The sequence below is a fragment of the Trematomus bernacchii genome, unplaced genomic scaffold, assembly GCF_902827165.1.
Source record: "Trematomus bernacchii unplaced genomic scaffold, fTreBer1.1, whole genome shotgun sequence".
NCBI classification, from domain to species: domain Eukaryota; kingdom Metazoa; phylum Chordata; class Actinopteri; order Perciformes; family Nototheniidae; genus Trematomus; species Trematomus bernacchii.
The window spans coordinates 10661200-10678091 of record NW_022987727.1 but is presented as its reverse complement, the minus strand read 5'-3'; the positions used below and the strand labels follow the sequence as shown (position 1 = coordinate 10678091).

The following is a 16892-nucleotide window of genomic DNA, read 5'->3' as shown; positions in this document are numbered from 1 at the left end:
ATTTTAGAGACTTTCAGTGGAATAAAACTCAATCTGCAATTCTGTCATGCCCCATAGATATACGTAAACAGGTATCTGTAAGATGTTTGTAGCATTGCAGCTGAAGCTTAAATGAAGTTATGTGGGATTCAGGTACAATATGAGCAAAAATGTTTTATGTTATTTGGCTGGCAGGTTCACCATCTGCCACAAGACAGAGGTGATCAAGAACACACTGAACCCGGTGTGGCAGCCCTTCACCATCCCGGTTCGAGCTCTCTGCAATGGCGACTTTGACAGGTCAGAAAATGTGTCCAAATAGTGAAATGTTAAAGGTCACCTATTATGCAAAATCCACTTTTTCATATATTTTATACATAAACATGTGTCCTGATCCATTTATATAAAAACCTGTCTGAAAATGAGCTGATCAGATTGTGGCCACTTTATGATGTCATAAGATGTTTTGGCTTGTGTAACCATTAGCCAATCACCAACCAAGGTAACCCCCCCCCCCCCCTTATCACCTGAATCTCCTCCTAAAGCACCATTGTGTTCTTTTTAACCAAATATCTCTCAGAGGGGCGTGGGGAGTGGCTCCTTATTTTCATCTAAAGTAACAGACACAGAATCAGCACTTTTGAAACAGGGCTGAAACAGAGGGGATTATGGGATGCTACAATGATCTGTTTGGTATTTCGAGCCAAACACTTCAGAGACATGTTTTGTATATATCCGAGACCTATAATATATTGATGAAAAAGAGTATAATAGGAGACCTTTAAATTACTCATTACACATTAAATTAATGTATGAAGATGTCTTTAATCACTTTTTACATGAACAACTTGAGTTCCTACGTCCTAGCAGACACAGTTTTTCTATGATCAAGGACTTAAGGCAGAGGCAGACTCTCAGGGATGATGTCACCTGTTGCTGGGGCGGTCAGAATAATGCCAGCAGTCGGTCGTGGTGTCCCAGGGACCAGCACTGGTGTTATTGAGACTGCCTCAGTTTCCACACAGCACTGTTTTGCACATTCTAAGTGGGGTTGGACTGTCTAAGCAGCTGGTAAAGTCACTTCCTGCCTGGTACACTCTGCATACAAAAAGCATAGAGAAGTGCATACAATGCCACTTGCTAAAATAAAGTGTACTTCTCTTTGGGTTATTTTAAAGGTTTTTGAGAATTATTATCCCTTTAGACTTTTGTCTTATTTCTTTATAAGATAACAACATAAGTAACTAGAGAATGCAATTCCTGAAGAAATTGCTAGTGGGAATGCTTTATGCTGAAAATCTGACGCTAAACTGCTATGCTGAAATGTAATGTGTAAGAAGAAAGTGAATAATTTAGATTGAAATGATACATGAACACTGGGGGCTTGAATGTGTGATGAGAGAAGAAAAGAAAGTAAAAAGGCTTGGAAAAGCAGCAGAATATTTGAACTGCAAACTTTTGAACTAACTTGATGGTGAAGGATCTGTCGCTATGGCAACGGCATTTGATGACATCCCATAATACGCTTAGATGTGTGGATGGCTGCATCGTTACCAAACCTGTGAAGTTTTGGGCTGTTTGGAGCATTTTCACTGAAGTTATGAGAAAACCGTGTTTCATGGCGAGCCTTGTGTTACCATGGCAACGGCATTTGAAGAAACCCCATAATTGACGTAGAGCTGTTGAGGGCTGGACCGGTGATATACAAGCGAAGTTTGGGGGACGATCGGACCGTGTCCATTGGACTTACAGCGACATCGTGCTTCACGGCGAGTGGTCTGTTGCCATGGCAACGGCATTTGATGACATCCCATAATACGCTTAGATGTGTGGATGGCTGCATCGTTACCAAACCTGTGAAGTTTTGGGCTGTTTGGAGCATTTTCACTGAAGTTATGAGAAAACCGTGTTTCATGGCGAGCCTTGTGTTACCATGGCAACGGCATTTGAAGAAACCCCATAATTGACGTAGAGCTGTTGAGGGCTGGACCGGTGATATACAAGCGAAGTTTGGGGGACGATCGGACCGTGTCCATTGGACTTACAGCGACATCGTGCTTCATGGCGAGTGGTCTGTTGCCATGGCAACGGCATTTGATGACACCCCATAATATGGTTAGATGCGTTGATGGCTGCATCGTTACCAAACCTGTGAAGTTTTGGGCTGTTTGAAGCATTTTCACTGAAGTTATGAGAAAACCGTGTTTCATGGCGAGCATTGTGTTGCCATGGCAACGGCATTTGAAGAAATCTCAAAACTGTCTCGCAGATGTCTTCACGGCTGGACTGTTAGCACACATGTGAATTTTGAGCACTTTTTGAACATTTTCATAGGAGTTAAAGGGACATCGTGTTTTATGGCGAGGGATGCGTTTCCATGGAAACGGCATATGGTGAGATTTCAGATTTGGCGTAGAGCTGTTGAGGCATGGACCAGTGATATACAAGTGAAGATTGGGGGACGATTGGACCGTGTCCATTGGACTTACAGCGACATCGTGTTTCATGGCGAGTGGTCTGTCGCCATGGCAACGGCATTTGATGACACCCCATACTAAGCTTAGATGCGTTGATGGCTGCATCGTTACCAAACCTGTGAAGTATTGGGCCGTTTGGAACATTGTGTGTGAGAGAGAGAGAGTGTGTGTGTCTTTGTGTGGTAGAGAGAGAGAGAGAGAGAGAGTGTGTGTATGAAATGAACAGTTAGAACTGACTGCTGTCAGTTGGAGTGATGACATCATCGTGTTCCATTACACAGGTGTTTATAGTTGAGCTAACGAGCTCTGTAGAGATCAAAGGTTTGCATTGTTCTGAATGAGAAATGAACCTCTTACATGTGAACGTTTTGTGGAAGAACGATAACAGATATCTGTGAAATTTCAAAACGTCAAGCATGTCAAGGAAGTTGAGTATCTGAAGTGTAATTTTTGTGTACTTTCGGGTTAATAATGTGGCCTTTTTGGCAGTTTAACTAAAGGTGTGCGGCTGCTGCTGTGAGGAAATATCATCCTGAAATTACAATGGGTTTTAATGGAGACATGTTGAACGTTTTTGTCACTTCATGCCCTCAAGAGGCATTTTGTTTAATTATTTTGCTTAATTATTTGTCATTTTTCAAGCTACGAGATGTTTTCCTACGTTTGTCATGAAAGATTATGTCTCAGGAATGTAGGGTTTGGGAATTATGGCAGTTTAAAAAAAAATATGAAGGCAAATTTCAAGATTTCCTACCCTCTAGCTGTGACATCACGCACTCTGCCTTTACGAGCTGCGTATTGTTAAAGTTAAAATGTTAAAATGTGATGAATTATGGGATGTATCTCTGGAATTATGAAAGTTATGAATGATAAAAGTAATAGCCTGCGATTCCCGACCGAGCTGAACGTTTTGATGTTTGAACGGAGTTTCTGCGATGTTGAATGTGGGAGGAGAAGAGGGCCAAAAGAATCGGCGGAATAATAAAAATGTTGTCCGTTGCATAACATATAGTTGGAATGCTGTATCAGCATTCCCACTAAATAATCATTTGGTGTTGTACTTCCCTGTTAATGTTTTATACCTCTTCCCAGTTTGAGAAAATTGGTCTACAGGGTTCTTACGGTCATTAAAAACCTGGAAAAGTCATGGAAATTGAAAATGTTAATTCCAGGCCCTGTAAATATTATGGAAAACAATATTTTTCCCAAAGTTTTGGAAAAGTCATGGAAATGTAACTAAAGTTGCATCAAATATAATTTATATTTTATCTAATCGCCAAAATAGTAGTACTATAATGATAATAAATACTGTATCGTATAGTAATGAAACGTAAAATGGCATTTAACTGACGAGGTATTTTGCTGGTGAGAGATTTTAGTTGCTTTAGCGTGTAGAAGCTAGTAAGCCTATTGGATTTGTTTTAGATAGGCACAACATGTTTCATATGCAGACCTTATTTTCCTGTTCCATGTTAAAATAAACCATTTTCAGTGGTACCGCTGAGAAAGAGTCATTTTTTTGGTCATGGAAAATTAGGTAAAGGTCATGGAGAAGTCATGGAAAAGTCATTGAAAATCATTTGTGAAAAAGTGTATGAACCCTGGGTCTAGAATCTACTTGCGCCAAGACAATTTGTATTAGCCCCAATAAAATATGTTTCTTTTTTACTTGCAAAAAAAACGATGAATTTGGAGTTTCAACCACATCCACAATTCCGTTTGAATGTCCTTGTGAGTGCCAGATCTCTACAGTGCTTCTGCAACATAACTCGTTCAGCCAATCTGAATCAGAAGTTCTGTGCTCTCCAAAAACGTATTTTTGCAGATTGATGTCTCTGTACATACTGCAGTCCCTTGATCCTCCTTAGTATCGGTCTGCTATCCCTAGCAGCAGTCTGCTAGCTAAAAAAAGCAGGCCTCTGGAATGTCTGATCTGGCCAATAATAATGAACTGTTCCACTAACCCATGTAATAACTGCTAATATCCAATATAATTGTTAAGAGAGCTGATATGATGATTGCGCTGGCTGTTTTGTCATCCTCACCGTCGTGAGACTGACAAAATCTACGGCGATATTACATGGTTAATTTTCTTTTTTTTCTTTTTTTTAAACCGTTATTTAACCAGGTGGTCCCATTGAGATCATCGATCTCTTTTTCAAGGGAGACCTGTCCAACATGGCAGCAAGTAGGTTACAACATGAACATAAAACAACAGATAACACAAAAGGACATCGTATTTACAGGGCCACATTTACATACCTAGAGACATTGACAAGTACCAACAGTATATTTATATCTCGCCCTGTCAATAAGCCTCACCTTCTTGGCAGAAACTGTATTGTTTTTGAAGTGGTGGAGAGACAATGCACAGTTATACCCACTGCTGTCACCCATGGCCAAAGCAGAGAGAGAGAGCACGCTCGTTAATTGTCAACGGGGGGGGGGGGCGGTGTTATGCCGTGTTATGCATGCCCACCGAGATATGCATGCACCTCGCGGGAGCGCGCACAGCGCAAAGCAAAAACTCCCAGACATTTCAATGATCTGTACGGCAAAGTACGGTTTGGAAACTATATCATTTCTTTTTGGAGGGCATGCATAACACGGCAAACACCAGAGCCTCGGTGCGGGGAAACTTTGGCGCTGTTCCGAGTTTGTTCTAATCCTGCACAGGCCTCATCACTCCCCCTGCTCTCCCACCAAGCGAGAGAGTTTTTTCCACAGCAGGTGATATTGTAAACGCCCATACAACCCAGCTTCTACCTGGAAATGTGGGCATGCTCATATTCCTAAAAACCTGTCTGATGATGCTGAGTGAGTGAGTTAGTGAGTTTGAGTTGAGTTACTTGAAAAACTAAAGTGAAACTTGATTTATTTTATTGCAGGGTCTGATTATTCAATGTCCTTGTTTATTTGTGAGATGCAGTGACACAAAGAAAATGCCTACTTTGTTTGGTAGTACTAGTAGATAAAAAAAACACTGGTTGTTCTTGTTCCAGTCTGTTACTGTCACTTTGTTTTTGACACTTTAAAATACTACTATCCTACTAAAATGCTGTACAAATCAGATTTATTATTTAATAAAGAACATTTTTTAAAGTAAAAAATAAATAGATTTCAAAATAAATGTTTCCCCAAAAAAAATATTCTATATCGCGATAAATACTGTCCCGTGGACGTGTTATCGCAATATTATCGTACCGTGAGTTTTTGGTATTGTTACATCCCTAGTAAAAACTATTAGAGATTAAAGAACTTCCAGTTTTTGGGAAATCAAGGCCTATCTTTGAGGAGATTTCTGTGCATTTGCATTAAGTTAAACTTGACAACAATGCCTACAGCAAAAATAAATAGGGACAAACTTTGTGGGTCTTCATGGTAAAGCTTGATTCCCCATATGCTATTTCTAAGACCTGTGATGTTTTAACTGAATTTGAACCCAGCCTAGTAACTTCACTATATCATACTCTTCTTGTACTGTATGCCTGTAACATATATACTTGTTCTACGGTATGCTTTATTTTTCATTTGTATCTCTCTATCTAGGTTTTGAATAGATGATGTTCACTGCCTTGAAGCAGTGAGCATAGATAGTTTTTTTAATTCAGAGCTCACATAACAACCTGTACCTGCTGTGCAAATAATCCTGTTCGACGTGCGGCTATTGAATCAGTGAATGTGTAATTGCTCTTTTCCCAGTGTGATGCAGTTTTAAAATTCAATACCATTTTCAGATTCTCGTTATATTGATGGGAGATAATGTGGTACAGAGCACACCTTGAAACATAAGATATTGTGTTTCTGTTTCAGGACTGTGAAGGTAGATGTCTATGACTGGGATCGAGATGGAAGGTAAAAATAAATCAACTTTCTCTCTCAAATGTCAGAAGAAAGTGAACAGCCTTGTGTACACTCTGTAGGTGAAAATGTGAAGCAGTTACTGTGAGATTGCCAGAAACAATAATGGAGGAAGGCGTGTGGATAGAGACAAAGACGTGAACATTTCTCTCTGATTATGAAGTCTGTGTTCATGCTCGCCTGTCTTTGTGGGTGTTTGTGTGCAGCCATGACTTCATTGGCGAGTTCACCACCAGCTACAGAGAGCTGTCTCGAGGGCAGAACCAGTTCAATGTCTACGAGGTGAGACGTGACATGGGGGGTGGTTTGTTGTTTCTCATAGCTTTTGTCATATGAAATTTCATTATTATGATATTGATATTTTAACTCTAGCTAGCTAGCTCTCTAAGGCTCAAAACAATCTTTCCAACAGCTTCATACGAAGCGAAGTAATACGAAATAGGGGATGAAAATGGAAAGGCTGAAAAGATGTTATAGATATTATTATTTCCCTTTGGAGGAATCGAAGATTTCACACATGGATAAATAAAGTCACAGGAATGAGAGGTCCTGTAATGTTCATTTTTTAGTATTTTGATGCTAAATTGTTACTTGGTTGTAATGATACATGATGAGAAATGTCAATACTCAATGCAATTGAATTAAATAGAAGACTAGGATAGTATGTCAACATGTGGCCTGTCCATTTTCTCATAGGTTTTTATGTGAACCTTAATGATAATTAAGTAATGATAAGTAAACTATGATAATCTTTTTATGACCACCCATCCAATTTTCATCAAATACAAGTCAATATCAACATCAATAATGAATACATGGTACATGTAATGTACTCTTTTCACTGTTATATATACACTGAATTCTTACCTAAACATATGTATTTGACTTTAATGAGGTAAAGCAAAAAGGACCAAGTACATTTTGGATCCTTCATGGTCAGGTTAAGGGTGTCAAGGAGTGAACTCTGAGGCATGAACTCAAATGCACGACTCAACTCAGACTCAGGTAGTGATTCAAAATAAAGACTTTACTGGTATTAGACACAGTAACAAAACAGGGAAAACAATAACACTCTTTCGAGGAAAAACAAAGACTATGATCAAGAGCTTAGAGGTACGTTATATGTCCGTGGAGTAGGCTTGTACGTTTGTCCTGAATGAGGAAACGAACTGGCAATGGACAGGAGGGAACTAGCACAATATACACACAGGGTAAGGGAAACAGGTGGAAAAAATCAGGGCGGGGAAAACAATCACGTACGCAGGAGACAGATAGGGGCGGGGAGCGTGGAGGCCTGAAATGAGGGAGAATTACTTATCAAAATAAACATAAAGCACAGGACAGAAGGACATGACAAAACTAACATAAAGAATAAACTTTCACAATAAGTTTCTTAGACATGACAAAGGGTCTTAAAGGCTGTGGTAATTTGAATTAACACTCTCCAAACAAAATCATGACAAGAACTATTTAGTAATTGAGCTAGGAATTTGTGAAAGGATTTCTATGCTCCAAGGGAACTAATTAATAATAGCACTGGCATAATGACCAAATAAATCATTAAACAGATTAGATTAGTAATGATGGATGGATGGAAGTACAAACCGATGGATGGATGGATGGATGGATGGATGGATGGATGGATGGATGGATGGATGGGTTGGTTGGTGGATTGATGGATGGATAGATGGATGGATGGATGGGTTGGTTGGTGGATTGATGGATGGATAGATGGATGGATGGATGGATGGATGGATGGATGGGTTGGTTGGTGGATTGATGGATGGATAGATGGATGGATGGATGGATGGATAGATGGATGGATGGATAGATGGATGGATGGATGGATGGATGGATGGATGGGTTGGTTGGTGGATTGATGGATGGATGGATGGATGGATGGATGGATAGATGGATGGATGGATGGATGGATGGATGGATGGATGGATGGGTTGGTTGGTGGATTGATGTACATGTGGATGGATTGATATACAAATGGATGAATGTATAGGTGTACAAACCTGCATTAGGACAAATGTATGGATGGCTGGTTGGATGGATTAATCTTTTCACCTTTCATTTATTTTCTCTACACTAGATTTTCTCAGTAAAACCTTATCAGTTTCAATTCATGGTCTTCCAGTATCAGAACTCTGTTGAATTATTCATAGTCATTATCAAACATCATTTCAGGGCATGAAGTGTTTTTTACAAGTACCCTCTCAACCACTAACTTACTTTTCCGCATCACCGGCAGGTTTTAAATCCAAAGAAGAAAGGCAAAAAGAAGAAATACATCAATTCTGGAACTGTGAGTACACCCAAGTCTCATGTGTCCCATATCGTCTCCAGTGTAATTTTTCTCATGTATATTTCTTTAGGTATCACCATCGCTTACATCAGCTTCTCTCTCACTGACTATGTTGCTGTCGGGCCACCTGTTTGTCTTTTTCCTCCCTGTCTACCTGGAAAGGTAACTATAAAACCTCCCTTCTATGTTTATAAATATGTGTGTGTGTGTGTGTGTGTGTGTGTGTGTGTGTGTGTGTGTGTGTGTGTGTGTGTGTGTGTGTGTGTGTGTGTGTGTGTGTGTGTGTGTGTGTGTGTGTGTGTGTGTGGTGTGTGTGTGTGTGTGTGTGTGTGTGTGTGTGTGTGTGTGTGTGTGTGTGTGTGTGTGTGTGTGTGTGTGTGTGTGTGTGTGTGTGTGTGTGTGTGTGTGTGTGTGTGTGTGTGTGTGTGTGTGTGTGTGTGTGTGTGTGTGTGTGTGTGTGTGTGTGTGTGTGTGTGTGTGTGTGTGTGTGTGTGTGTGTGTGTGTGTGTGTGTGTGTGTGTGTTTGCCAGGTAACTCTGCTGTCCTTCAAAGTGGAGTCCGAGTATACCTTTGTGGATTTCATCCGAGGAGGGTGAGTGGAATAATAATTAGACTGCTCTCACAGTGAGTGTCAATAGCCACCATTTTAGTTGTTACTAGATTGAATGTCTTAAACCCTCACAGCATCACACAAAGTGTTGGGTGGGGGGATGTGTATTGGTAAAACTCAATTATAAATACCCTATTTATTCACCTCATTCACTTTTAATCACTACTTTCATTTGTTTGACTTAATTAAGCCTCCATGATGGTGGAGGGAATATTGTCCTGCCATACTAATTAGCCAGTGAACCAGTAAACTAATTATATTGAACGTCAGTGTGTTGATGTGTATGTTTGATGGAAATACAATGGGTATTAAGTGAACTGAAGTGTGTGATCTGTTCTTCTTTGATTACCATTTTCTTTGCAACAGAACACAACTGAACTTCACGGTGGCTATTGACTTCACAGCGTCGAATGGTAAGTTGCTTTGACTTGCATGTATTTTGATTGATTGTAGGTGGGTTTTAGAACTCTTCGATGCCTCCCTTATAATAATTAAAATGCAGTTTGACTAGATGTGGTCAGTCAAGCGTTTCAAACTAAACATACAAATAACTACGTTGCTTGTACAGGGTATATGCAGGAATCCTGAAGTCAAATGTAATACCTTTTAAGACCTTTTTTAAGACCCTTTCCATACATTTTAAGACCTCATCGCCACTTCGAGTTTTAACCGGTTACATTGGCGACACACTCTACCTCACATTTACTATATACAGTATTGATTGTCCTTCCTCCTTATCTTCCAACCATTTGGACGCAAACTTGCATTTCCCCATAACGATGTTGTTTAACAACCGGCGTAAACGGATCTTCGCGCGCTATCAAGCAGTGAGCGCGCGATGTCCTGTTCAGATGACGTCAAACCCAACGGGATGCCATAAATAAACTACACAGAATCACACTGCACACCTACGCAATGATTACATTCAGGCAGACTTTAGAATACAACCTCTTTGGACAATTTATATACTTATTGAAAACAAGCTACAAAATGTAATACCTTGGAAAATGCCGTTTAATACTTTTTAATAGCCTTAATTTCCGCTAAATTGATTTATCAACTTTTAATACTTTTTAAGACCCCGCGGACACCCTGTTGTAAAATGCCAAAATTGGCTCCTAGTAATGAATCAGTTAACTACAGTAATAGTTACAAATCGTAAGAGAATAGTTTGGCACAATGGGATAATAGTTATTCATGGTTAAAAGTCTTAATTGCCATTTTTACATTTCTGTTTCAATTGACAATCAGTATAAGGTCTTTATTAGTAGGCCTAAGCTTTACAGTGTTAAGCTAGAAACTAAATTGGGCATGTTCTGTTAGCAATTATTTTTGACTATTAGTCAGACTATTATTCAGTCAGTCTGCATTGTTCAAAACAACAGATAAAGCCAGAAATCTAGTTGTAGTCATGGACTCTGACCTGAGTTTCAACAGTCACATTAAAACAATTACTAAATCAGCCTACTAAAGAATATATTGAGGATTAAAAGACTAATGTCACAGCAGGATTTGGAAAAACTTGTCCATGCTTTTATCTTCAGTAGACTCGACTACTGCAATGGTGTCTTCACAGGCCTCACTAAAAAATCTATTAGAAAGCTGCAGCTGATTCAGAACGCCGCTGCTCGAGTCCTCACTAACACTAAGAAAGTGGATCACATCACTCCTGTTCTGAAGTCCTTACACTGGCTTCCTGTGTGTCAAAGAATAGATTTCAAAATATTGTTGCTGGTTTATAAAGCTTTGAATGGTTTAGGCCCAAAATACATTTCTGACCTACTGCTAAATTATGAACCATCCAGAACTCTCAGGTCTTCAGGGACTGGTCAGCTTTCTGTCCCCAGAGTCAGAACTAAACATGGAGAAGCAGCATTCAGTTATTATGCTCCAAATATCTGGAACAAACTCCCAGAAACCTGCAGGTCCGCTGCAACTCTGACTACTTTTAAATCCAGGCTGAAGACTTTTCTTTTTGCCGCTGCTTTTAATTGAACTATTCATATCTTAAACTGCACTGTAACTTTTATCCATGTATTTTTTCTTTTAATGTTTATTTTATTATCTTTGCTTTTTAATGACTGTTTTTAAATGCCATTTTCTTAATGTCTTTCATTTTTGTAAAGCACTTTGAATTGCCTTGTGTTGAAAGGTGCAATATAAATAAACTTGCCTTGCCTTATTCCTCTCGAATTGAATAAAATAATGTATTAATAATTTACCCCTTTTAGAAGTGAAGATATAGTCATTTGTTCTGGGCATGTCATTTTCGAGCCTGAGGCCTGAAAAACAGGCTCCGGGCTTAACAGGTTAACAACCAAAACTTCAGGAGCTATTTAATGCTAGAAAGCAAGTTGGTTCCAATGCTAGACGATTACAGTTTGGTGTGCCACAGGGTAACTGTTTGGGCGCACTCATGTGTGAAATCGTAATAATTTGTTGTTGGTCAAGTAATGTCAGCTCACCAATACAAGCAATCTTCTGATCAAAATCTAGGTTAGTGCTGCAAAATACTACAATCTAAAAAAATATGATTTAGTTAAACCATATGACAGTAGTTGGTGAAGTTAAAGTTGGGTAAATTATTTGTGGTCATACCAATGCAATGGCACAGAAGAAAGGAATTATATTCAGTATTGTTTGGTTGTGTTTCTTAATGCATGACTCCAATGTAGCAGTGATTTTTTCTCAAGACACGAGGACCTACAACATTGTGTAATGCACCATTAAACCACCAATTACCATATTCTCATAAATGTATATCTCTTTCTGAAACTACTAAAATGACACAACTTGAATTTTTTGTTTTAAAGGATCACAGAAAGAAAACTTGATTTTTAAAATGTAACACTTGAGTGGGAAATGCACTTGTCCCTTTTCCCATCTGTAATGTAACATGACCTTTCTTCAGTTGTTATGGCAGATACACTGGTGTTCGTGATGGGCAGGCACACAGCTGTCCTGAATAGATTGTTACATTTAGGCTCTTATTTTCACATGATGGGAAGTGCAGTCGAGCGTGCATGGTGCAGAGGGCTTGGGGAATGCGTTTGGTATTTTCATATCCAGAAGCACGGGGTACACCTGTGTCGCAGTTGGAAGCTAGATAGGATTAGGAGGAATACATTATTGGTAGGTGTGTTAGGAGCAGGCATCTATTCTGGATAATGAAATCTCCCCCCTCCCCCCACCCTTTCACTCAAGCAAGGCACTTGTTTAATAACAGAGAAGAACACATGCTTATTCTTGGGGGAGAAGTCAGATTTAGCTATGTTTACATGTCAATTATAATTATACTGCCAAACATATTAATGTAAATGTGTTAAACATTAATTTGAATGCATTAACTGATAAATCCCCATACTAATCATTTTTTACATGACTCTTTGATTAAAATTGGACTGTTAAATATATTTCATCACGGCTATTGCATGTCTCTATAGCTATTCAAAATGCAGATACAAGAAGCAGCTTATGTGAACCCTGTTTGAAAGAAGGAGATAAAGCATGCAATACTTTATTTTCTATGAATCATCTCCTGTGCTCCACTGGTGACATAACATGCTTCGAATTGCAGATGAAAACCACAAAGAAAGAAGGTGAATTATCATTCAACTCATCGAGTTGTGTGCGTTTCTTTCTCCAAGGTAACCCCTCCCAGCCCACCTCCCTCCACTATATGAGTCCCTACCAGATGAATGCATATGCCATGGCCCTGAAAGCAGTAGGTGAGATTATCCAGGACTACGACAGCGACAAGCTCTTTCCTGCCTACGGTTTCGGAGCTAAGCTGCCTCCTGATGGCAAAATCTCCCACGGCTTCCCACTGGTAAGACACACACAAACATATGAATTCACACATACAAGACACACACGGTCCAACCATAGCAGGGTGTGGTTCGGAACCAGGAGTTGTCGCTGCGGCAACAGCTGGTCGCACAAGTTGAGGACTTGGCTCATCCCCATGCCAGCGGGAATTTCCCAGCATCCCCTCCACTTCCTCCTTCCATCCTCCTGAGAGATCAGGGCAATCATTTAAAAACGGCTGGATGCTAAGCTAAACTGAAAACTAGCTTTTACGCACTAGTTTGGCCTCTGTTGCACCTCTTGTGAGTTCCTGTACCTTATGGAAGGTGGACGAGTGTCTTTCAAAAAACAAAACACCTTTACATAGAGTTTATATTGCGTTTTACAACCACCACATGATCAACCTGCCAATTGCCTAAGAAAGAAGAGTACTAGGATCCGTAAACCGCAAGCTCGAAGACAATTTCATTATACAGTATATTAATGCTACGCTAATTCTAAAAAGAGAAACGTTTATTTCGGAGTGCCTTCATTTAAGTTCTGGATATGCTGTCTTTTATGGGGTTGGGTTAGGTCAGCTTTGAGGGTTGGCGTTTCAGTGTCTAAATACGAGGAGTACTTCAAAAAGGCAAAGTAAATATCTGACATGGGAAATGTTGTACACAATTTGAGGAAGCAAGCTGTTGTAATGTGTGCTTTGGGTTGATGTTACAATTATTAACTCATATGGAGAAAATGACCAATGTTGTTAGGTGGTCGGTTGGGAAATCTTGACAGGTCTGGAGGAGATGCTCAACCCTGGCCCTTTTATAGCCATCTGCTTGGAGAGCGGGAGTGGAGAGGAGTGTGGTCAGATTAAGGTTAATGTTGTCATCTCCAACGATATAAAAAACTTCTTTGAACCAGTAAAACACCAGTCTTTTGATGGTTTACCTTTAATTGTTCCTCTTGAGTTTCCTGTATATATTTTCTTGGGACATTTAGCGTTAGGGTAAATTGTACCACCTGTTATACATATAAAACGGTACTTTCTTAAAATGTCAATATATCTTAAAACAATTGTATTTTAAATGCAAATAAATAGATATCTTTATTTGGAAGAACTACGGTATACGGTTATGTGCTTTAGATGGAATGTTTGTATACTAAGTGTGTACCAAGCAGTGGTTGAAAGTAACTAAGTACACTCAAGTACTGTACTTAAGCACACTTTTGAGGTACTCATACTTTACTTGAGTATTTCCATTTTGTGTTAATTCATGCTTCTAATCCTGACAAATGTTGAATAAATGATGGTACTCACTACATTTATATGACAAGATTAGTTGCTAGTTACTTTGCAAGTTCAAATTATTAAAATAAACATTAAATGAAATAAAGTATGATGGTTTTTAATTATTGATTAAGATACCTGGCAGTATTATGAATTTGTGTTAACATTAATGGATCATGAATTCGAATCCAGCGATATAATTACTATTATTACAAAATGGCCATTCTGCATGCTGAGTACTTTTAGTTTTAGCACTTTAATGCAAATACTTTCATACTTTTAGGTAAGTAACAGTTTGGGTGCTAGAATTGTACTTGTAACATTTCATCAGTGTGTTGTTTTACTTTAACCTAAGTATAAAATCTGAGTACTTCCTCCACCTCTCTTCATTAGTGTGCTGTTTTCTTTCATTGCAGGGCGGTGACGCTGAGAATCCAAACTGTGTGGGCATAGAGGGAGTTCTGGAGGCGTACTTCCAGAGCCTGAGGACGGTGCAGCTCTATGGACCCACCAACTTTGCACCTGTCATCAACAAAGTGGCAAAGTAAGTTTAAAATTGTGTGTGTATGTTAGACTTGGGTATAATTATACTATTTTGCTTTCTTTCATCCAAAACTGAGTCCAGTCCATCAAGAGTAATGTATTTTTTTTTGTTTGATCAAAGATTATTTGAGACACGACTGACAATAACGTTTTAGCCAGATTTAACATTTTTATTATTTTCTGTTTTTTAACATTAACAGCATGTCACACTTTTGGTTATTTCAATGCCACAAAGTCTGGTATCAGGAAATAACATATATCTTAGGGAGAAAGGGCTGAACATTATTTATTTCTCAATTTAATTTCACATTGAGCATCTAGAATCTAGATGCTCAATGTGAAATTATTATTATTAATTTGTTGGGAGAAAATAAGCATCTAGATTCTAGATGCTTATTTTCACCCAACAAATTGTCACACATTACTTCATTTGTTTGTAGTTAAGTGTGTTTTCATCTTGTAAAATGCAGGTACACAGTATTTACAGCATCTCTAAATAGCATTAATGTTCGATTGAAAAAGCCCAAAAAAAAGTATAAAATCCCTTTACATGTAAATATATACCATGTTTATGCCTTTTATATTGTTATATAATAATATTTTGAGTTAGCACAACATATTTTTGAAGTATAGGGACATTTTACATATAAAGGGTGAGGATATGTTGTGCTTACTAAAGGGTAAATAAAACAATAAAACATAAAGTGAACCTTGACTCCATAGAAACCCCATAGAGAAACAGTATCTGCTTTACAAGATAGACTTTCACACGTATACAATGTATCACAATCACATTGACTCTGATTAGCAAGCTTAACACAAAAGTTCCATTCTTCTTGTTTTCTGCCGTGTTGTGAAATTGAGCCTTGTAACATTTTCCAGGCCTATGATGAGTACAAAATGCAGTTTTGTCCAAATTCAGAACAAATGATTGGAGCACTGAAGAATTGGTCTGATAGCTTTTTGAATAAAAGGTAAAGTGGGTACCAAGAGTACGGTGGACGACAGGTGGAAATGCGTTCCACAAGGAGAAACGCGCAGCATGTTTCAAAAACGATGCAAATACTAAACACTGGCACACTTGTGTTTTTATATTTGCCTCGTTTCTGAAGCTGCTTTGTGTTCCAGCTAATTGAACTTTTTTTGGGGCGATCGTATCGTGTTTGCACCTGTTGGCCACCGCACAAGAATGGTTATGAAGCTGATAAGCTACATATCAATCTTCCTCTGGATTTTCAGTGAGGGTTATTGAATTTAGCACATTAATGAAAGTGATACATTCCTAGTTTGATATTGAAGATAATGCCAGATATTAATGAAGTAAACAGAGTTAAAACAACTTCCAATTTATGACATGTCACCATTAACCAGAACAGATACAGATTATTATTTTTGTTCTCAATATGAAGCAAAGGCACTTTCTTAAAATGAATTAAATATGCATCAAGGGAATATGTTTCTTTCAATGGTTATCCATGCATTGGAAAGTTAATTTGTCATTTTACCATATTTCAAGATATCTGTCTGAAAAGACCTCTTTCTAATTTATTTCCTGCCTCTCAAGGGTAATGTTATATTCATTCTTTACCCAATGGGCAGGATATCTCTGGGAAGTTATATATTAAGTTTCTCTAACCTTCAAAGTTAATTTAAGTTGGTAAAATGATAACTGCAGTTTGTGGAAGGCATTCAGCAGATCACTGATTTAGACACGGTGATACATTGGTGCATCATCTGCATGCAAATTAATCTTCAGTGGCAGGATGTCCATTCATTTATTATTAAGGGTTTAATGGAAAACAGAACAGGTGAAGATTACAATTTTGGGTCCAGCTTTTGTGAGCTTGAGGACTTTGTATTTACAATAGTAAGCATTGACCCTTTGTTTTATTTGACATGTAGTTGCTATAATAATGCACAGACATCAAACCAGAGCTTGCATTTTTTAAGAATATTGTTTGTGAGTTTTCTGATATTTATGAAATAGTTCATAGTTTTTCCTTTTTTTCCAATGGTGATTGGCTTGGACAG

At 38.5% G+C, this 16892-nt stretch overlaps 1 protein-coding gene across 4 annotated transcripts in view; it reads left to right on the top strand.

The window, feature by feature from the left end:
* LOC117494541 (copine-9-like) overlaps positions 1–16892 on the top strand; it is a 120528-nt gene that overhangs the window by 83063 nt on the left and 20573 nt on the right. For all 4 annotated transcript variants that reach the window (XM_034145510.1, XM_034145511.1, XM_034145513.1 and 1 more), the window contains 8 exons: positions 175–279; positions 6270–6311; positions 6524–6599; positions 8575–8628; positions 9159–9220; positions 9605–9651; positions 12886–13067; positions 14735–14862. In XM_034145510.1, the coding sequence (XP_034001401.1) occupies positions 175–279; positions 6270–6311; positions 6524–6599; positions 8575–8628; positions 9159–9220; positions 9605–9651; positions 12886–13067; positions 14735–14862 (696 nt within the window). The remainder of the gene's footprint in view (positions 1–174; positions 280–6269; positions 6312–6523; positions 6600–8574; positions 8629–9158; positions 9221–9604; positions 9652–12885; positions 13068–14734; positions 14863–16892) is intronic.